The sequence below is a fragment of the Onychomys torridus genome, chromosome 13 (genome assembly GCF_903995425.1).
Source record: "Onychomys torridus chromosome 13, mOncTor1.1, whole genome shotgun sequence".
Classification (NCBI taxonomy): Eukaryota; Metazoa; Chordata; class Mammalia; order Rodentia; family Cricetidae; genus Onychomys; species Onychomys torridus.
Genome location: NC_050455.1, coordinates 25,084,624 through 25,104,856, shown reverse-complemented (window position 1 = coordinate 25,104,856; position 20,233 = coordinate 25,084,624). Strand labels below are relative to the sequence as shown.

The window sequence follows — 20,233 nt, the reverse complement described above, 5'->3', positions numbered from 1 at the left end:
TTTTTTAAATATAAGAAACTTTTATATATGTACAAGTGTTTGCCAGCATGTGTATCTGTATACCACCTGCATGCAATGCCTGTGGAAGCCAGAAGATGGTAGATCTACTGGGACTGGAGTTGTGGATGGCTGTGAGTGCCATGTGGGTGCTGGGAATTGAACCTGGGTCCTCTGGAGGAGCAGTCAGTACCCTTAACTGCTGAGGCATCTCTCTAGCTCCCCACCCCCACCCCTGGCTTGTTTTATAAGGTTTTGATTTCCATTTTTGGGTTTGGTTTTGTTTTGGAGTCAAGGTAACCTTGTCCAAGGTAGCCTTGAACTTGCTATGTATGAAAAGATGACTGAATTTCTTATTCTTCTGCCTCTACCTCCGAAGTGGGAGGGTTACAGGCTTTCCATACATGCTAATTAGAAGCACACTCTTTCCATTGAGCTTCTGTATTTTTTGTGGGTTCTGTTGTTTTGAGGCAGGCTGTTGTCTGTAGGTCAGGCTGGTCTTGAACTCACAATCTTCCAGCCTCCTGAATGCTGAGGTTTTCAGTTTAAGTTACCACGCCCAGTCGTTTGTTGCTGCATTGTTGGGGATGCAATTCAGCCTAGCTCTTCCGTATCATGCGCTCTACTCCCTGAGCCACACGCCCCGGAGGCTTTCTTAAAGCCGGTCCTCCGCCTTGTTAACAGAGGAAGTCCCCGCCCCCGGTTGCTAGGGTGCTCTGTGGCGTCGTGTTCTCATTGGCTGGCGACCGGTAGGGCACGCAGCGGGTGGCCATTTCCAACGAGCTGGCGGGGGCGAAAGATGGCGACGCCCCTTGGGTGGTCGCAGGGGGGCTCCGGATCTGTGTGTCTCGCCTTCGATCAATTGCGGGACGTGATTGAATCTCAGGAGGAACTGATCCACCAACTGAGGAATGTGGTATGCAGCCAGAGCGTGGGGAAAGGCCTCACCGGCAGGGGCGGGGCCAGGCCCTCTTGGATTAGGGGGCGTGGCTAGAATATATTGCGGAGGGCGTCATCCTGGGGGCGGGGCTCACCTGGCTGCTAGGGATGGAACCAAGAAGAACAGGGTGCCTTCCTTAACTTAACCTAAGTCAGAAGATGTTCCACACTCTGCCCGGTTCCTGAAGGGACTGGTAGATACTCATTGAACCTCAGTGTCTCCACGTTCAGCGGAGATGACCTCACTGACTCTCCAAGGCCTCCTGAGCACAGAAACCAGATCATTCCCTAAGCCTCACTCCCACCCAGTGTCAAATACAGTGCTAATACAAATTTGGCTTTTCATGGTGCTGGTTTAAGGGTCTCCAAACCTTTCGGTGTCCGTTTGTGTCCAGCCTGAGCTAATGGGTGCCAAGCATTGACGTCACAGGTTGCCTTGCTGCTGGCCAGCAGGAGCTCATAGTTTTTGTTTTTTTTCTTATATTTTTGGTTGTGAGCCTAGCCTTTAACGGCTGAGCTATCCCTCCAGCCCTTGTTTTTTTCTATTTTGGTAACAATGTTGAGATATTTCTCTAGCGCAAAAAAAAAAAATTAAAAGAAAAAATAAAACTAGCTTCACATCTAATTTTCGCTCTAGGGCTGGAGAGATGGATCAGCCACTAAAGGCTAGGCTCACAACCAAAAATGTTTTTCACTCTACTGATTTTTAGACAGTGTCTTCCCTTCTGAGAAGTTAGATTGAGGGGGATTATGAGAGGTATACTCTGCCTATTTCAACAAAATGCATGCTTCTGTAGCCACTCAATTACTTCAATTCCCTGATGGCTCCCAGATCTTTCTCTTGGCAGCTCACTTTGGCATGTGTGTTCCACCATCTGGAACATTTTTTTTCTCTAGTCATATTTAGTAGTCAGATATCAGGATTAATGTCACTTTCTCTGAGAGCAATCTTGATCCTCACTAAAGCTGAGTCCAGGGTCCCTGTGTGTACCACAGTCCCTTGGGCCCCACGACATACAGCGCTAAGTGCTGGCATTGAGCCATCTCCATGAGACTAGTTGCTCCCTGCAGGTAGCACTTAGAGCTGGGCCTCAGTAAAGAACTAAGTTCTCCTGTCCTAAGGCCTGACTGAAGTCCTAGACATCATTTCATTATTCGTCCTTTGTCCTGGTCCTTAGAAGGCACCCCCATCCCACCTTAGTCCCAGTCCCTTCCTGAGCCTGGCTCTGTTGCAGATGGTTCTCCAGGATGAAAATTTTGTCAGTAAAGAAGAGTTCCAGGAAATAGAGAAGAAACTAGGGGTGAGTAATGACCTCTGCAGACTCCTAATTTTCTCCCATTTCCCAAGATCCCTGTGTCCGGGCAGAGTCCTTGAGCACTGGTCTTTCAGAACCTCCAGCCCTTGTAGTGAGGTAGAGTTTCCCTGCACCCTGGCTTCAGCATGCACCTCTGAGAAAGGAGGTTAGTTAAGGGGATCCTAAGAGACCCAAGGAAGCTTGGGATAAAGAGGGATGAACCTCCCCTGCAGGAAGAAAAAGCTGCTCATGCCAAAACCAAAGCCCTCCTGGCCAAGGAAGAGGAGAAGTTACAGTTTGCCCTTGGAGAGGTGGAGGTGTTGTCCAAGCAGCTGGAGAAAGAGAAGCTGGCCTTTGAGAAAGCGTGAGTGAGTGGGCCGCAGCAAGGGGCATGGAGGTAGGAGGCTCCTCCGCTGCCTTCTGCCTTGCCCACCCTTTCATTTCCCTCTCCCTGCGCAGGCTCTCCAGTATCAAGAACAGAGTCCTGCAGGAGTCTAGCAAGAAGGACCAGCTCATCAGCAAATGTAATGGTAGGCGGGAGGCCCGTGCTGCCCCCCACGTTAACATACATGGGCTCTTTCCCAACAGCCCAGTGCCTGTGCCAAAATCAGGGTTTTACCCCAACTTCTGCCCCCGGCTGAGGATACAGGCAAGTCCAGGCGGGTCACACCTTCGAAAATGCCTTCAGGGACCAGGCAGGCCACGGAAATGATGGATGAAATCGGTGTGCGGTATTCTTCACAGCCATAAAGAAACGGGCTCGCTCCCATTTTTCTTGAAACATACAACCTTCTTAGTCCACCTTTTGTTTTTTCCCATTTTTGATAAGTGCTAGAAATCGTGTACCCTGTTGATAACCTTGCTTCTAGAGGAACCATAGAGCAAGCGCAGTCCCACTGTGAGAGGTCTTAGACTCAGGATCAAGGGGCTCAATAGGAATGGGGACTCATGAAAGCCATGGCCCTCCCGTGAGAACAGAGCCTAGCATCACCAGATCTTTAAAAAAAGAATCTAGAAGCCAGGTGTTGTGGCCTGTGCTTCTAATCCCAGCATTCAGGAGGTGGAGGAAGGAAGATTGGAAGTCTGAAGCCATTGTAGGCTGTGTAAGACCTTGTCTCAAAAAAAAAAAAAAAAAAAAGAAAAGAAAAGAAAAGAAAAAGAATTTGCAAGTCAACTTTAATGGAAATTTCCAAATTGTTAGTGTAGGCAACTCATTTAGGCAATTTGAAAGTGTTTTATTCACTGAGTAAAACATGTCTGGGCCACTGGATTTCAGCTCTGCTATGTACATGTCTTTGGCCGTTTGCTGGTTCTGTAGAGTGCTCTGAGCTGGACACAGCTGTCCTAGTTTTCAGGAACACTCTTCATTTCAGAGACTGCTCAGCTCTTGTTACTTAGCCTACAGAGCAGCCATAAATTCCATGCATGAGATCTGTTCATTCTTGTAGCAGATCTTGAATAGGCCAGAGACCAGCCCGAGCCCAAGACGGTCAAGGTCCCTCCTGGTGAGGCTCCCCCATGGGGCCCTAGATAGTCCTCAGGCACAGCCTTCTGCCACTCCTGGTACACCACACTCTCTAGGAAATGCCAACAGGCTGCTCTCTTGATCAGGGCAAGCAGGCTGACAGGTGTCATGGGTGGCAAGGCCTTCTGAAGCCTAACAGAGAGTCACTGTCTCATACCCATTATGTCCCTCTACCCCCCGGGTCCTTAACATCTCCCGTACCTAGACAACTAGAGTTATTTCCTGGTATAGCCAGAGAGACATCTTTTCCTCTACCAAAATCAGCCCAGGCCGTAGTGTTCTCCATGTGTCATGGGGTCAAAGTCTGGCTGCCTCTCCACATAATGTCCTGAACCTCTCCAATGGGCTACAAGCCCTTACCTAGCCAGTATGGTGCTGTGACCCTCACTTTAATCAATACTCCTACCTGGTCCTTTGTGATTTCAGTTTTCTTTTTATATTTACACAGCTCCTTTCTTCCTTCCTTCCTTTCTTTTGTTTTTTGAGACAGGTTTTCTCTGTGTAGCCCTGGCTGTCCTAGAACTTGGTATGTAGACCAGGCTGGCCTTGAACTCAGAGAGATCCTCCTACCTCTGCCTCCAAATACTGGAATTAACAGGTGCCACCATGCCCAGCTAGTCACATAGATTTCTAGTTCTTTCCCAAAAGAGTTTTAGATGCAATTATCCGGATGATCTTGAGAAGCAGGTTCGTGGCCCCTCCTGTCATTCAGTGAGTTCCTAAGTCTCCCACCTTTACCCCTGTCTCTTTCCTCTTCTCTACCCTGTGCCTCTGGGAACAGATTTCAGAGGAAATCTAGATGCACCAACATTTCTGCGTAGATAGAGCTTCTGTTGGTGTTTCCTCCTTTTCTTCTTCCTTGTATGTGTCCTTGTCTGATTGTATGTGCATGTGTATGCAAGGTCCAGAGGTCAGCTTCCTCAATAACTCTCCACATTATCATTTTTTAAATTTTATTTTATGTGTATAAGTGTTTTGCCTTCATGTATGTGTATATCTGCACTGCATGTCTGGTGCCTGCAGATACCAAAAGAAGGCATCCAATTCCCTGGGATTGGACTTACAGTGTGAGCTGCCATATGGGTGATGGGACTTGACAGGGTCCTCTGCAAGAGGGACACGTGCTCCTAACCACTGACCTAATTCTTCAACCCCCTGACATTTTTTTTTAAGCAGTGGTTTTGTATTAAAGTTTCTTGTGTGTTTGTGTGTGGTGTGTATGTGTGCATGTGCATCCCACAGTATATGTGTGGAGGTGAGGGAAAATTTGGCCTTCACATTTCCATCTACTGTGTGGGTCCTGGAGATTGAATGCATGTCCTCCAGTTGCCAGCCAGAACTTTAACCTGCTGAGCTATCATCTCACTGGCCCATTGCCCTATTTCTTGTGACAGGGTATCACACTGAACTTGAAACTTGCCAATTTTGGCTAGACTGCAGTCCAGCTAGACCCAAAAAGCCCCAGGAACCCACTGTCTTGACTTCCTTAGCAGTAGGATTACAGGGACACACAGTTGCACCTGGCTTCCTATATGGGTGCTCAGTATCCAAATTGTGGTCCTCACATTTGTTGTGCAGCAAGTACTTTAGCAACTGAACCACCTCCTCAGTCCCCATTCCACTTAAGTTGTCTGTGTTCATGTATGGGGTGAATGCAGGTGTGCACATACACATAGAATCTGGAAGACAACATCCAGTATCGTCCTGAGGAGTGGTACCCACTTCGTTTAGGAAAGGCTCTCTCATTGGCCTGAAGCTTGTAGACGGGTTTCTTTCCTTCCTGCCATTTCCCAAATAACGGACACAGTCATTTATTATATGAATTATAAATCAATATTAATTATAAATGCTCGGCTGATAGCTCAGGCTTATAACTAACTAGCTCTTACAACTTAACCCATTTCTATTCATCTACATTCTGCTACATGGCGTTACCTCTCTTTTATCTGGCACCTCTTGTTTCTTCTCTGTGTCTCACTTGTGACTCCTCTGATTTTGCCCTTCTTCCCATTATCCTTAGTCTGGTTTTCCAACTAACCTTATCCTGTCCAACTACATGCCATCAGCTTCTTTATTAAACCAATCACAGCAATGCTGTGGAATAATGCTTTTGTATACTGGTTTAATACTAGCTGATTGGCTAGTAGCCAGGCAGGAAGTATAGGCAGGATAAGCAGACAAGGAGAATTCTGGGAAGAGGAAGGCTGAGTCAGGAGATGCCAGCCCGCCATCCTGGGAGCATCATGTAATAGCACACAGGTAAAGCCACAGAACACATGGTGACATAGATGAACAGAAGTGGGCTGAATTTAAGTGTAAGAGCTAGTCAGTAGCTAGCCTGAGCTAATGGCTGAGCAGTTTTAATTAATATAAGCCTCTGTGTGTTTACTTGGGTCTGAGCAGCTTCAGACTGGGCAGGACATAGGAAAACTTTCAGCTACATGCAGACTGGGTGGGACACAGGAAAACTTCAGCTACACAGCATAATTTACACATGTTGAGAAGATTTACTCCACAGTAGAAGCTCACCAATTTGGCTATACTGGCTGGCCAAGAAAAACCCAGGATCCTCCTGCCTCTGCCTCCCCAGCACTAGGATTATGAACATATGCCACCATAGCCAGCATTTCACATGGATTTGTAGACCTCAGTCAGGTTCTGTTTGCAAGGCCGGTGTTTTACAGACAACCCTTCCTCAATCCTCACTCTCCATTTTTTTTTTATTTTTTTATTTTTTATATTTCTTTAACTTTAATGACAGGTTTTTTGTTTTGTTTTGTTTGTTTTTGTTTTGTTTTTTTGTCTGGGTTTCTCTGTAGCTTTGGAGCCTGCCCTGGAACTTGCTTTGTAGACCAGGCTGGCCTCGAACTCACAGAGATCCGCCTGCCTCTGCCTCCTGAGTGCTGGGATTCCAGGCGTGTGCCACCATCACCCGGCTAATGATAGGTTTTTTAACCTTACTCTTTTATATGTATGGGTGTATTTTCTACATGTGTACTCTGTGTGTACCTGGTGCCTTCAGAGGCCAGAAGAGGGCATCAGGTTCCCTGAGACTAAAGTTACAGAAGATTGTTAACTATCATGGGTGTTGGGAATGGAATCCAGGTCCTCTGGAAGAGCAGCCAGTGGTCTTTTTTGCTTGTTTGTTTTTTGAGATAAGGTTTCTCTGTGTAGCTTTGGTGCCTGTCCTAGAACTCACTCTGTAGACCAGGCTGGCCTCGAACTCACAGAGATCCACCTGCCTCTGCCTCCCGAGTGCTGGGATTAAAGGCATGCGCCACCACCGCCTGGTGCAGCTGGTATATTTAACCATCAAGTCCAGCTCCCTCACCCCCTTTTTTGAGAAGGGTTCTCATGCGTCCCTGGCTGGCCTCAAACTTGCTATGGAATGACTCTGAGCTCACTCTCAGGCCGCCACCTCCAGAGTGCTGGGTTCCCGTCATGTGTCTCCACACCTAGCACTTTTTTTCCTTCCTTTCTCTCTTTAATGGTTCTGGGAATGGAGCCCATAAGCTTGCACTCTACCGGTGAACTGTATTCCCAGTCCTGTGCAGCCTTTTAGTCAGTGGGATGTTCTCCCCTACCCCTGTGCCCCATGGGATCAGAATTTTCCAGGGCCCCATCAAAGGGAAGTTATATAAGTGAGTGCTCTCAGATCCGTATAGGCACCTTGGATTTTTGACCCAAACACAGAAATCATTGTATAAATGCATGTTTTATTAGGAGAGAGGCTTTCCATCGCTGTCCGTCATCACTGTCCTCTCCATGCTGCCTTGGAAGAGGGACTATTTCCGTGTGAGTGACAGGCCCTAAAAGGCAGCTAGCCCAGCATGCTAACACTACCTCATCAGTGTGAGCCTTCTGGAAGTGTGTGGCCTCATCCTGTTCATTTCCTCTTCTGTCTGTCATTAGTTTTTATTCTCTCTGTGTGTGTTTGTGTGTGTGTGTGTGTGTGTGTGTGTGTACATGTGCACTCATGTGCCTTATACATGCTAGGCAAGTGTTTCAGTAATGAGCCACACCACCAGCCCTCAACTCCCGAGTCTTTATTTTTATTTATTTATTTTTTTCTGTTGTGACATGTAGCTGGCCTCAAACTTGGTAGGAGACCTTGGACTCCCAATACTCTCACCTCTGCCTTCCAAATGCTGGGATTACTGGTATGTGCCAACACCCTCAGTGTAGTTTCTGAGTTTTGTTTTTTGAGGATTTTTTATTTTTTTAGATTTATGTGTGTGAGTGTTTGCCTGCATGTATGTCTGTGCACCATGTGTGTGCCTGGTGCCTATGGAGGTGAGAAGAGTATGCCCAGATCCTCAGGAACTAGAGTTAACATAGTGAAGAACCACCATATGGGTGCTGGGAACCAATTCAGGGTCCTTCATAGGGCAGTCAGTGCTCTTAACCACTGAGCCATCTGTCCAGCCTTTACTTCCTGAGTCCTAACTCTTTTTTGGGGGGAATAAGCACATGTCTGATGGGGCCAAGGACCTCATCTCCCACCAGCGTCCCTGTATAGCATAGGGCTGGGCATCCAGTCTGTCCCTACTGGGTCTGGTTGGACAGAGGTGGCCAAACTTGATGTTTCCAATCCCAAAGTCCTTAGGGGCATCTTGTTCATCCACCCCACGGTACACAGATCTAAGGGGCTGGCATGGTTTTAGGGCTTAGGGATAACAGTGAAGAAGACAATAGTCCCTGTCCTGTGGGTCTTAGGTCCTAGTTGTAGAAAGACAAATGAGTGACATATGCGATACATTAGACATGGGCACAAGGGGAAAAGGACAGGAGAGGGCAGGAACTAGGAAGACCAGGGGGTGCACTTTCTAGAGCAGGGGTCTTACCAAGGAAGTGTAAAGACCCAGGGGCAGCAACTAAGGACCAGGGCTTCGGCTGCTTCTTTCCCAGGGTCTTGCCCATCCTCATCTGAGTGAGGTCTCTAATAGAGTGGTAAAGTCGCTGACATAATCATGGTCTCTACTCCCAAGACCCCATAAATTTGCTGATATGGCTGAACCTTGTGTGAACACTTTGAGGTAATCCCAGAGCAGAAGGACCAAATGTTTAAGGCCTACCAGGATTACAGAGTGAGTTTAAGGCTAGCCTGGTCAATTTAATGAGACTTGGCTTCAAAACCAAGTAGAAAGTAGATGAGGTGGTTATGCTAGCTAGCACTTGGAAGGCTTAGGAAGGTGGATCTGTTGCATTCAAGGCCAGCCTGGTCTACATGGGGCAAGTCCCAAAACAGCCAGAGCTACATAATGGAGGGACTCTGTCTCAAACAATAAATAAAATAAGTAATAGAGGGTAGCACACCTTTAATCGCCCCATTCGGGAGGCAGAGACAGGTGGATCTCTGTGGAGTTTGAGGCCATCCTGGTCTACAGAGTGAGTTTTAGGACAGCTGGGGCTTTCTAGAAAGACCATGTCTCAAAAAAAAACAAACAAAAAACAAACAAAAAACCCAAAAAGGATTGGGTATGTAGCTCAGTAGTAGAGCACGTACCTGTCATATATAAGGCTCTTGGTTCAGTCTCTAATACAGAAAGACACACTTCATACTGAGGGACTGGCAGCTGTTCAAGGATAACCTCTGAGCATCAAGACCAAAGTTCTGAAAAGCCTCACAAGGGAAGACCTCAGCTCAGGAGGGGCCTGAGAGATGGGAACCACCCCCCCTCCCTGCCTCTCTCCCCCACAGAAATTGAGTCTCACATTATAAAGCAAGAAGATATACTTAATGGCAAAGAGAATGAGATTAAAGAGTTGCAGCAAGTTATCAGCCAGCAGAAACAGATTTTCAGGTGAGGGGCCGGGCCAGGCTTGGGGGTTGTTGATGGAAGTGGGGAGCCTGACTTCTGGCCCCTCCCCAGGGCTGTCCAGCCTACGACCAGCTGGCTCCGTTGCAGGAATCACGTGTCTGACTTCCGGATCCAAAAGCAGCAGGAGAGCTACATGGCCCAGGTGCTGGACCAGAAGCATAAGAGAGCCTCAGGAACACGACGGGCCCGTAGCCGCCAGTGTCCCAGGGAAAAATAAAATGCTGGTTGTCTTCCTGTTCTCTAGCTGTAATGCCCAACTTCCATGTCTCTGTTCAGGGGAGACAGCTCCTCCCTTCCACCCCTGTATGTCCCTTCACCCCTCCAAGAGCAGATCAAGGCACCACGGCTGCATGGGGAACAGGTCTGGGGCCTGCCACCCCTGTACAGCCTCTTCTGAGCTCAGGAGGAAATGCTGCTCAAGCCTCCAGCCCCTGCTGCTGTACTGCTTTGGGACAGGGTAGAGCTGATGGGAATGGGGTGGGATCTGGGTCTTCCGGGTCTAGCAGGAACTGCTGCTTGCTTTTGGTGGTTAGGCCTTTTCTCCATGCACAGCCTGGGTTAGCCCAGTCACACCCTACCTGGACTCCAATAAATGTGATTCTCTGGAGTTGGCTATAGATAGGGTTAGGGAAGAATGGAGTGTGCGCGCACGTGCGTGTATGTTGGTGTACCTTGACCAGACACTTTAAAGACTCAGTTCCAGGACCACAGTGAATCTTAGAAACCAGATGATAACACATGTATGAGCCAGGTGGTGGTGGTACACACCTTTAATCCCAGAATTTGGGAAACCGGTAGGCGAATCTCTCTGAGTTCAAGGCCAGCCTTGTCTACAGAGCAAGTTCTAGGACAGCCAAAGCTACACAGAAAAACCCTGTCTCAAAAAACCCCCCGAAACAAGTATAAAAAAACAGTGTATTATATACTAGCCATACAAACCGCTCCTACACCTTCTTAAACTTCAGAACAAAAAAACCTTCACAAAGAGGATGGAAGTTACAAAATTAAATCTGGGAGAGGACCACAGCCTGCTCAAGCTGCTCAGGCAGGCCTTCATAGGACGAAAGGTTAAATCCTTTCAGAAGCCTTCACCAAGGATGCCCCTAAGTGATCGGGGGAATGGGGTTCACAAGACTACATACAGTTGGTTAAGACTGGCCTGTGCTGGGTCAGTGTGAGGGTGAGCGAAAAGAAGGCAGGTGCTCTGCCTCAGTCTCAGGGCCAGCTGGGGCCTGAGTCATAGCAGGACCTTTAAGCCAGAAGTTCAGGGCGAGTGGTGTCCCATTGTCGTAATGACAGCTGGTGGCTGCTTCCCTACCGGGGAAGGAAGGCATGTCGGGCACTGGGACCCCTCCAGTGGTTGGCTTGTCTCCCAGGTTCGTTCTGGGTGCTAAGAGGCTTTGTGATATCCCCATTCCAGCTCTTCCCTGTTGGTCTCGCTAAGAGCACTGAGTCTGGCTCGTCCTGAGTTAGGAGTCATTCTGATTCTCCTTGTCCTACCAAAGGTGATATGTGGGTGTGAGGGAAGTCAAGGAAGTAGGTGGATTGTAGCTAAGGAAGCCATGGAGTTTGTGATGGTAGAGTTGGGGGCTGAGGATATGGAACTTGAAGATTTCACACCCTGAACAACTCAGGTAAGCCCCTTGCAAGGACAGTATTTTCCCACCTGTGACAGGTGGAGTTGGGCCTCGCACTTGCTCCTTTCCAAATCTAGGCCTGCCTTCCTCTCACCTGCCTGTCAGCCAAAGTCTGGAGCCCCAACCGGGCCTTCCACCTGTGCTGGAGAAAGTTCAGCAGAGGGGTTTCACCCGGTAGGGCCCAGGGCCTAGGTCTCTCTGCTGCCAGCGCCGCTAGCTTCGGGGTGGACACTGGCGCTTTAAGACGCTTTGACCCCACGGCATCCAGGCGGGGCGGGGACAGGACAGTGCAGGCGCCACCAGCGGAGGCACCAGGGGAGGTAGTGCTAAGTGTCCGGCCCACCATGCTGACTGCGCTCGCCCCGCCAGCCCTTCCTGGGCTCTCAAGGCGGCTGCCTGCCCCTGCACGGCGTCAGGATTCGTCCAGTTCGTCCGGCTCGTACCACACAGCTCCGGGTTCTCCGGAGCCCCCGGACGTTGGGCCGGACACAGAAGGCCGGGGGACTTGGCTCTGGGTGGCTCCTGGGCGGGGGGCGGGCGCGCAGCCTGTCCTGTCCGTCAGCGCCCAGAATAGCCGCCAGCATCACTGCTCCGGCTCGGGTTTCCCGCGAGGCCCGGGCTCCGGCCCGCAGCCGCCCCGGCCCCAGCTGCGCCTGCTGCCGTCGGGGGAGATGGAAGTCATCTTCGGCGCGGGGCCTCTGTTCAGCCGCTCGGACGCGGAGGATCTGGAGGAGCAACGGCCCATGGCGCCCGCCTTCAGCAGTCCGCTGCAGCCCGGGTCAGCGTCGCGCGTCTCAGTCTCGCCGCAGCCGCAGGCCCCCGACGGGGGCTCTCGCTGGGCCACCTACCTGGAGCTGCCGCCCCGCGGGCCGAGCCCTGCCGTCTCAGGCCAGTACGAGTGTGTGGAGGTGGCCCTGGAGGAGCGGCCCGCGCCCGTTAGACCCCGCACGGTACCCAAGCGTCAGATCGAGCTGCGTCCGCGGCCTCGGAGTCCCCCGCAGGACAGTCGCGCGCCGCATCCCCGACTGCTCCTGCGCACCGGCTCCCTGGACGAGTCTCTGAGCCGCTTGCAGGCCGCCGCGGGCGTCGTGCAGACGGCACTGGCCAGAAAACTGGGCTCTTCGGTCCCGACCCCCAGCAATGTCACCTTTAGGCCCACCGGGAAGCCAGAACCCAAGACGAACCCCCAGGAAACGGCACGCAGCACTCGTGTGGCCCCGGAAGAGGCCAGGTCTCGGCCGCCCCGCGCCCACGATGGTTCTGCCCCCGCCAGAGCCCCGCGGCCTTGGCCCAGCCTCAGAGAGCGAGCGATTCGGCGGGACAAGCCGGCGCCCGGGACCGAACCGCTGGGTCCAGTTAGTTCCAGCATCTTTCTGCAGTCAGAGGAGAAGATTCAGCAGGCTCACGACCAGGAATCTAAGGTCCAGTTTCCTCGTGAGACTCCCGGTGGAACCGTGCCGAGGGCACGGAGTCCTCCCTTCCATTCTAGGAGCTCCGGGGTGGTTCCCAGTAGGGTTGTGAGGCCTAGGAGCCCATCCCCTCCGCGGCAGGCTCCAAACGGGGCGGGGCGGGGGCCTCGCTGCCCGTCCCCCCAGAACCTGCCACAACCTCATAGGACTGTTTGGAGAATGAGTAACCCGTCCTTCCCTGAAACGTCATCCGAGTGGGAAAATCGGGATGCGGCCGTCGAGGAGGTCGTCAGCAGAAGGAGCCCTTCCCCTCCACCTCTTTCCCAACGGACTCGGGGTGCTGGAGTTGGGAATCCGTGTCCCAAAACTCCTTCTCTGTGGAGGGTTCGGCATTCGATAGACGGAGATGCAATAGAGCTGAGTAGGGACAGATCTCTGCCAGTCCTGCCCCCACGACAGTCACCTGGTCATCCCATTGAAACGAACAGCCCATCGCCCCGAGAGACATGGGGTCCTACTGCGCAGGGCTCGTCGACGGCATTGCGCCAGGAAGCTGTGAATGGTGTAACTCAGGAGTTGGAGCCGCCCACACCATCAGCGCCCGGGACTCCAGAACTCACCGAGGCGCAGTGTCTGCTCACCCTGGAAAAGGAGGCTATTGCCTTCAGAGGCAGGCAGCCGCCGTCTCTAGTTATAGATGCTCAGGAACCGCCCGGAAGTCATCCCACAAGCATCCTGGACGACGCTGTGTGCCCAGAAGCCTTGGCCTCGGGAGAAGCGGCTTCCGGGCGTCCGCGCGTGACCATCCCGCGGCCGCGAGACGTGCGCAAGATGGTTAAGACCACTTACGCGCCGAGCTTTCCTGCGGGAACCCCAGGCTCCGGGCTTCCCGCGCCTCCTGCTGACGCCTGCGGGGAGATGGGCGAGGCATCCCAAGCGCCCGAGCTCCCCGCGCTGGAGTCGCCCGCCCCGGCTCATTACACGTCCATTTTTCTCAAGGACTTTCTGCCGGTAGTACCCCATCCCTACGAGTCTCCAGAGCCTTCCCTCCATGCAACCTCTAAGGATGTCTCCCACGCCAGCGGGGTCCCGAGGCGGAGGGCAGAGAACAGCACCGCGAAGCCTTTCGCGCGCAGTGAGATCCGCTTGCCTGGCGCTCTAGCCATGAGCCGCCGTCGGGAGAAAACCCCGGGTGTCCAAGGACGCGGTCCTGGGGGAGAAGACCCGGATGCTGAGGCCCAGCGCCCGGTCCCGGACCACGAGGGTCGGACCAGCCCCTTCGGAGGCGCTCGTACCTCCACCCAGAGGTCTCCTTTAGGGTCAGCAGAGACCCGACCTCCCCGCCCCGGCTCCCCGCAGGCATGCCCCAGATCGAGCCTTGGGGCAGCACCCGAATTGGAGACACCCCTTGTGGCTCCTGCAGCTGCGGTCCAGGCGCCCCTCCCGCCGGAACCTCAGGCGACGGCGGCCAGGACCGCTGCACCCCTCCCGCGAGCTGCCTCTGCGCCTCCCACCGACCGGCTCCCCCCTGCCTCCTCCCAGGGCCTGCGGAGGCTTCCAGGAACCGCGCCGCCGGGGAAGGTCCTCGTGGACCCGGAGAGCGGTCGCTATTACTTAGTGGAGGCTCCGCGGCAGCCGAGGCTGCGGCTGCTCTTCGATCCCGAGAGCGGGCAGTACGTGGAAGTGCTGCTGCCGCCCTCGCCCTCTCTCTCCCGGCCGCCACGCCCGGCCTATGCCCCGCTGGCCCTCGGGCCGGGCCTCTACCCGCCGGCCTATGCGCCTATCCCTGGCTCACCCCTGTCGCCCCCGTCCCCCAACCTGCCGGCCCTCGGCAGTCTCCAGCTACCCTGGGCCCCCGAGGCTGGGCCCCTGGAGGGGATGTACTACATGCCCTTGAGCGGGACCCCCAGTCCGGCTCCACCGATGCTCTTCTGTGCCCCGCCCTCCAGTTCCGGTCCCATCCAGTCCAGCAAGGGTTCCGTGTTTCCTTTGTGAAGCCTAAGGTCCCGATCCCCATGAAGTTGTGTTCCCTAGAAGGCTTTGGAAGTTCTGATCCCCAGTCTCTTAATGTTTCCTCCTATCAACTCTTTGGCTAGTTCCAGCCGGTGACCAGACCGGAAGTGATCTTAAGAGACCTTATCTGCTACCTGGTCTGATAGTGCTGAACATCATTAGCTAATGTTTGGCCGCCTACGTCCGTCCCCCACCAACAAAAATGTGTATCCCTTTCCCAACCCTTCCCAGGGTGTGCTGTATGTGTGTATGTGTGTATGCAGGCAAGCAAGTATGTCAAAGTGAGACCACTAAGAGATGTTGGGGTTTCCCAGAATAGCAGGCGTGGGAGTAGCAGGCCTGTGGTGCTGGTGAGCTGTTTGTATCTCCCTAACACTGGGCCCAGTTGAGTGGAGCAGGACAGTGGCTGTTGCAGAGATGGAGGGGTGGATGACAGCCATCAAATCAAATCGGGATTTGAGCCTTGTCCTGGGAGGTTGTGGGAGAACGCAGTGTGGCCCCAGGCCAGCTTGGGGCTGAGAATGGCAGCCCTGAGGAGGGTAAGTGGAGGCAGAGCAGGGATGTTGTGCAAGGAGATGTGGAGGGTAGGCTTGGAACTGGAGGTAAGAGGACGGAGTGAGATGACCCAGGAGTGGTGGTCCCTGTAAAGACAGCCAGGGTTGAGACCATTCACTGGCAGACAGGCCTGCAGAAGGGTCTAGGAAACGAGGAAGAGGAGCGAAATTATTCTTCTTTGGGCTCTCTGTTGGTTGCTGGGGGTGACTAGGGACAGGTGGTGAATTAAAGAATGTCAAGGGATCAGCAAATACTTCTCTTGGCTGGCCATTACTAAAGATTGACGGGGCAGGGAAATCTAGAAGAACAAATCACGTTAGCTTTGGGAGTTGTGGTTGTTTAACCAAAATGGAGGGGCTTTATAAAATGGTGTGACCACAGCTAACAGCCCACAGCATGGAGCCTAGCTCCTCCTCAAGCCCCAGTGTCTGTCTCCTGTAGACCCCCGGAGGGAGCTGAGCTTGCTCATCTTGAAGCTATCCACCCAGATAGAAAGAAAATGAGTTGAATGCCCAGGACGACAAGAGGGAGGAAGGCTGGGGTGCCATCAAAGGGGGTGTTCTCGATGACTGGAAGGTAGGTTAGAGCTGGCAAGAGAAAGCCAGGTGTGGTGGTGCACACCTTTATCCCAGCACTCGGGAGGCAAGGGCAGGCAGATCTCTATGAGTTCGAAGCCAGCCTGATCTACAAAGTGAGTTCCAGAACAGCCAGGGCTATATACAGAGAAACCCTCTCTCAAAAGACCCAGGGGAGGGGGGCTGGCAGGAGGAAAGATGTTCCCATATGGAGAGGAAGGATGTTCCCATATGAAGAGGAAGGATGTTCTTATATGGAGTAGGCCAAGGGCCCTGACACTTTAGCTGATTCCATTCTCCATGCAGAGGGAACAGTGTCCACACAGGGACTGGTCCTTCAGGCTGTTCACAGCGCAGGAAAGACCCCAAACCCATACTCCACCTGCCCTGAGCCTGGGGTAAACTGAGGGGTAGGGTATAACCTCTGTGAGGTGGCAAGTGATTTCTGTAGATTCGAGCCTAAAATGACTGGACCTTGCTGGAGGGGTGTCTGGGGAAGGACAGTCCCCACTAGAAGCAGGATCAAGGTTGACAATCAATAGCTCTCTGGTTCCAAGGCTGTACAGCCAAGATCCCTAGGGTCCTCTACCAGCCTTGCCCTGGACTGGAAATCGGTTAAAACACTGAGTCAGAATGACCCGGACATCTCTCCCACAGACGTTGATCCCAATGGCATAGAGGGACCAGGGCCACCCCTGGAGCGGGTCCTTTTGTCCTGGTGTGCAATAAATGGCTGACCATGGAGAGCCATGGTGACCGAAGTAACAACTAGTGTATGGTCCTTATTTCCTGCTACCACCCTTTTAAACAAATGAAACAAACAAACAAACAAAAAACCCACTTTTTCCTGGAATGGTGATGCCTACCTTAAATCCCAGTACTTGGTAGGCAGAGGCAGGTGGATTTCTTTGAGTTCAAGACTAGCTTGATCTACAGAGCAAGTTCCAGGTCAGCCAGGGCTATCTCAAAAAAGCCATATAAATAAATAACCCTTAAAATATGTATTTTTATTTTATGAGTATTCACCTGCATGTACGTATGTGCACCACATGCATGCCAGAGGCCCATGGAGGCCAGAAGAGGGCATTGAACGCCCTGGAACTGGAGTTACAGATGGTTGTGGACCACCATGTGATTGATGGGAACTGAATCCAGATCCTCAGCAACTCTTAACTTCTGAGCTTTTTACAGCTTGCTGCATCTTCCTCCTCCTCCTCCTCCTCCTCCTCCTCCTCCTCCTCTTTTTCGAGACAGTTTCTCTCTGTAGCCCTGGCTGTCCTGGAACTCACTTTGTAGGCCTCCAACTCAGAGATCCACCTGCCTCTGCCTGCCCAGTGCTGGGACTAATGGCGTGCATTACCACGCCCAGCTAGCTTGCTGCCTCATAAACAACCCCCACGAAGCCCTTCCCTGTCTGGCTCTGCCTGAGAGAAGGGGACCCTAGGGTTGGAGAAAGGCCATGTGTGCTCTCACATGCGGTGGTCGCCGAGACTCACTCGTGAATTTGCCTCACACAGTGAGAGCTCTAGGCTGGCAACTGCAACCATGGCCACATTCCTCCTGGTGGCTGAGTGACCAACAGGCATTGGGGACCACTCTCAACATGGCCCCTCTAGCAGGAGGATTTGTCTCCTCTCGCTGAGCTTTCACATCCTCAGCAGTAGAATTAAGATGACTGTAATCAACCACCTCGCCCCACAGGATGTTGCGCACAGTCCCTGTCACTTGACCAGGTCACAATAGTGAGCTGCGTCAGCCCCCGTGTGTCTTCTTCGCCCAGCCTCTTTGCATCCTCATCCCCTATCTGTGAAACCCAGCTCAGTCGGCTGGAGCCAGGGTCCTGCTATGGAAACTGCATACGTGGCGTCTCCAGGGCCATGGGGGAAGGGAAGAGAACCAGTGAGGTGTCAGTTCCCTATTGGCCGAAACCACAGATAATTCGAATGCACATCTGCACCCCAACCTCAGTGCATGCTCCATGAAGTCACTTCAGAAGCCATGAGGCTGCCCCTGCCATTGCTGCTACTGTTTGGGTGCAAGGCTATCCTGGGAAGCTTTGCGGATAAGGCTTTTCTCTCAGCTACGGCTCCAGTGTTGGATGATGAAGAGAAGTACGCATCTTACATGCCTGCTCACCTGCGCTGTGATGCCTGCCGGGCTGTGGCCTACCAAGTAAGTTCCACTGGTCCCCAGTAGTCCTTGCTCAGACCACTTCATCTAAGCCCTAGTCCTTAGCCCCCCGAGCAGCAAGCTTCCGATGACATTACCAGCCCCTTCACTTGAATTACCATGCCTCAGTTTACATATTTGCCTAAGAGCAGACGATCTAAGGTACCCAAATCCTATCTTGTCACCCCAGGGAATCATTCACCCTCTTAGATTCCTACTCTGTACGCTTTTTTGTCTCTCTCCAGGCCTTGAGGTGTCTTTACTGCGTGCATGTTGGGTATATGTGTATCTATGTGAACCCACCATATTCGACCCTCTCAAGTATGCCTGTGTGACCATGTTTCTGTGTGTACACAGGGCAGGTGAATACATGTGTTATTAAAGACTGGGCTCTGGTTATTTTATTTATTATTATTATCATCATTATTCTTGGCTTTCCTTGTTCTTTGTTCTTGTGGTTTAAAAATAGCATATGCTACTGGGCAAGTGTGCCCTAAAAGAAGGGCCAGGTCTTTCACACAGCATTTCCTCCCCTGCCCCCAGGAAAGTAGGTGCTGCCTAAACTGGCCCAGCCCAGCTTTGGCGCCTAGAGGGGGGCGCCTGCAGCCTGCCTCACAGGTGTTTCCTCTCAACAGCTCCTTTGCCACCTCATCCTCCCCAGAGACTTGGCTGTCTGTCCTATCCCCTCCCCACAAGTGACAGCACGTCCCAAAGTCCTGGCTCTCAACACCTCCTCATTCCAGATGGGGCAACATCTGGCAAAAGCAGAGGCTAAATCTCATGCTCCAGACTCCAGTGGACTGCAGGAGCTGAGTGAGTCGATTTACACGGATGTCCTGGACCGGACCTGCTCACAGAATTGGCAGTCGTGAGTTGCCAACCCAGGCCCTGGCACTTTCTTAAGGGGAAAAGCTGGTGGATACAGACCTTCCCCCCCCCCCCCCGGCCCCCACTGACACCTCATGCCCGTTCCACAGAGGCTCTGGCCTGAGGGAGGAGGTTGGCTGGGCTACAGCTGCTCTTGGCAGCAAGTAAAGGTGACTGTGAGATCTTGGGCCTTGGATTTAACTCTGAGCTCAGCAAATGCCCAGGTTACTTAGACTAGCAGCAAGTCCCTCCCTGGCCAGGCCCCCATTGATCCTATACCCCGTGCTTCCCACCCCATCAGCTATGGAGTCCAAGAAGTGAACCAGATGAAACGTCTCATGGGCCCGGGACTTAGCAAGGGGACAGAGCCAAGCATCAGCGTGATGATTACTGGGGGTCCCTGGCCCAATAGGTAATGACAGGGTCGGGGAAAGGACTCCCTGGAGTCCCGGTTTGTCCCCCAACTTCCCTGTGGGTAGGTTAGAGTTCAAGGTGCCTAATGCTCCCTTAGGCTCTCCATGACATGTTTCCAGTACCTGGGAGATTTTGGAGAAGACCAGATCTACAAAGCCTACCGCCACGAGACTCTGGAGGCACTGCTGTGTGGGGGCACTCAGGGGTCTTGTTCACAGGAGAACCCGGTCACAAGAGAAGAGCTTTAGTACAAGCTGGGACACCTGTGGATCTTCTCTAATTTTTTAATTAATGGTGGTTTGGAGACAGGGTCTCATCATGTGGCAAAGGCTGGCCCTGAACTTACCCTCCTGCCTCAGCCTTGAAAGCGCTGTAAGGACCGTCCTGGGCCTCTGAGCCTGACCCTTCTAGCCTTTCAGCAGTGGTGGTGGGGAGGCGGTGGCGGGGAAGCCTGGCTCCTGCTGTCCGTATTCCTCCACCCATTCCTGGGGCCCCGGGGCTGGGGACCGACCTGTAAGGCCTTTCTACTTTCAAATAAAGCTCAGTGACTGTGAATACTCTGTAAAGGAGTTTGGGGATGGGGTAGCAGGACAGACATTGGTGTCTCTGTTGTCCTTCCCACAGAGGGCCAAACACGTTATCACTCCACCCACCTAGAAGAGAGTTGGCATGGTTGGAAATGTGAGCAAGCTAGGAAAGGATCCAGTCACAGGGATCCAGTCCAGGGCCAAACCGTCCAGGTCCCTGTTTAGATCCCTCAGACGCAAAGGGCAGACAGCCACCTTGTGGCCCCCGTGGCATGGACTTCTTGCTATCTGTTTCCATTCAGACAGCAGAGGCTCAATCTAAATGATGAGCAAGAATGAAGACGTGGCAGCTCGAGGTATGGTTGAGAAGGATTTTATTGTTGATATGGGGACGAGAACAGCCAGAGGTATAGAGAAGAGTCCAGACTGAACTGGGTCACGAGAGGAGGTGGGGGGATGGTGACAGACACTGAGAGGGGCAAGAAAGGG

At 52.5% G+C, this 20,233-nt stretch overlaps 3 protein-coding genes across 5 annotated transcripts; all 3 read left to right on the top strand.

Moving 5' to 3' along the window:
• Positions 1 to 634: 634 nt before the first annotated feature.
• On the top strand, positions 635 to 10,326 carry Spata24 (spermatogenesis associated 24). 3 transcript variants are annotated; one of them, XM_036205333.1, is made up of 6 exons: positions 728 to 913; positions 2,172 to 2,237; positions 2,465 to 2,595; positions 2,691 to 2,761; positions 9,458 to 9,560; positions 9,630 to 9,821. In XM_036205333.1, the coding sequence occupies exons 1-6, from the start codon at positions 797 to 799 to the stop codon at positions 9,793 to 9,795; spliced, it is 654 nt and encodes a 217-aa protein (XP_036061226.1). In that variant the 5' UTR covers positions 728 to 796; the 3' UTR covers positions 9,796 to 9,821. The 3 variants fall into 3 exon arrangements, with proteins under 3 accessions (XP_036061225.1, XP_036061226.1, XP_036061227.1); XM_036205334.1 differs by having other exon boundaries at positions 729 to 913; positions 9,666 to 9,821; XM_036205332.1 differs by lacking the exon at positions 9,458 to 9,560 and having other exon boundaries at positions 635 to 913; positions 9,630 to 10,326.
• Positions 10,327 to 10,457: 131 nt separating this feature from the next.
• Prob1 (proline rich basic protein 1) lies at positions 10,458 to 15,837 on the top strand. Its single transcript, XM_036204231.1, has one exon. The coding sequence runs from the start codon at positions 11,560 to 11,562 to the stop codon at positions 14,617 to 14,619; it is 3,060 nt and encodes a 1,019-aa protein (XP_036060124.1). The 5' UTR covers positions 10,458 to 11,559; the 3' UTR covers positions 14,620 to 15,837.
• A 1,557-nt stretch (positions 15,838 to 17,394) lies between these two features.
• Mzb1 (marginal zone B and B1 cell specific protein) lies at positions 17,395 to 19,544 on the top strand. The gene is made up of 4 exons (XM_036205171.1): positions 17,395 to 17,939; positions 18,680 to 18,804; positions 19,105 to 19,215; positions 19,315 to 19,544. Exons 1-4 carry the CDS (start codon positions 17,739 to 17,741, stop codon positions 19,463 to 19,465), a joined length of 588 nt encoding a protein of 195 aa, XP_036061064.1. The 5' UTR covers positions 17,395 to 17,738; the 3' UTR covers positions 19,466 to 19,544.
• The last annotated feature ends 689 nt before the right edge of the window (positions 19,545 to 20,233 follow it).

Excerpts from the sequence above, each read along its gene's own strand:
- Spata24 (XM_036205332.1), top strand. The coding sequence starts at position 797 with ATGGCGACGCCCCTTGGGTGGTCGCAGGGGGGCTCCGGATCTGTGTGT. Across the intron at positions 914-2,171 it reads TCCACCAACTGAGGAATGTG|ATGGTTCTCCAGGATGAAAA; the intron begins GTATGCAGCCAG and ends GCTCTGTTGCAG. Across the intron at positions 2,762-9,629 it reads GCTCATCAGCAAATGTAATG|GGCTGTCCAGCCTACGACCA; the intron begins GTAGGCGGGAGG and ends GCCCCTCCCCAG.
- Prob1 (XM_036204231.1), top strand. The coding sequence starts at position 11,560 with ATGCTGACTGCGCTCGCCCCGCCAGCCCTTCCTGGGCTCTCAAGGCGG.
- Mzb1 (XM_036205171.1), top strand. The coding sequence starts at position 17,739 with ATGCTCCATGAAGTCACTTCAGAAGCCATGAGGCTGCCCCTGCCATTG. Across the intron at positions 17,940-18,679 it reads GCCGGGCTGTGGCCTACCAA|ATGGGGCAACATCTGGCAAA; the intron begins GTAAGTTCCACT and ends TCCTCATTCCAG. Across the intron at positions 19,216-19,314 it reads GGGGGTCCCTGGCCCAATAG|GCTCTCCATGACATGTTTCC; the intron begins GTAATGACAGGG and ends ATGCTCCCTTAG.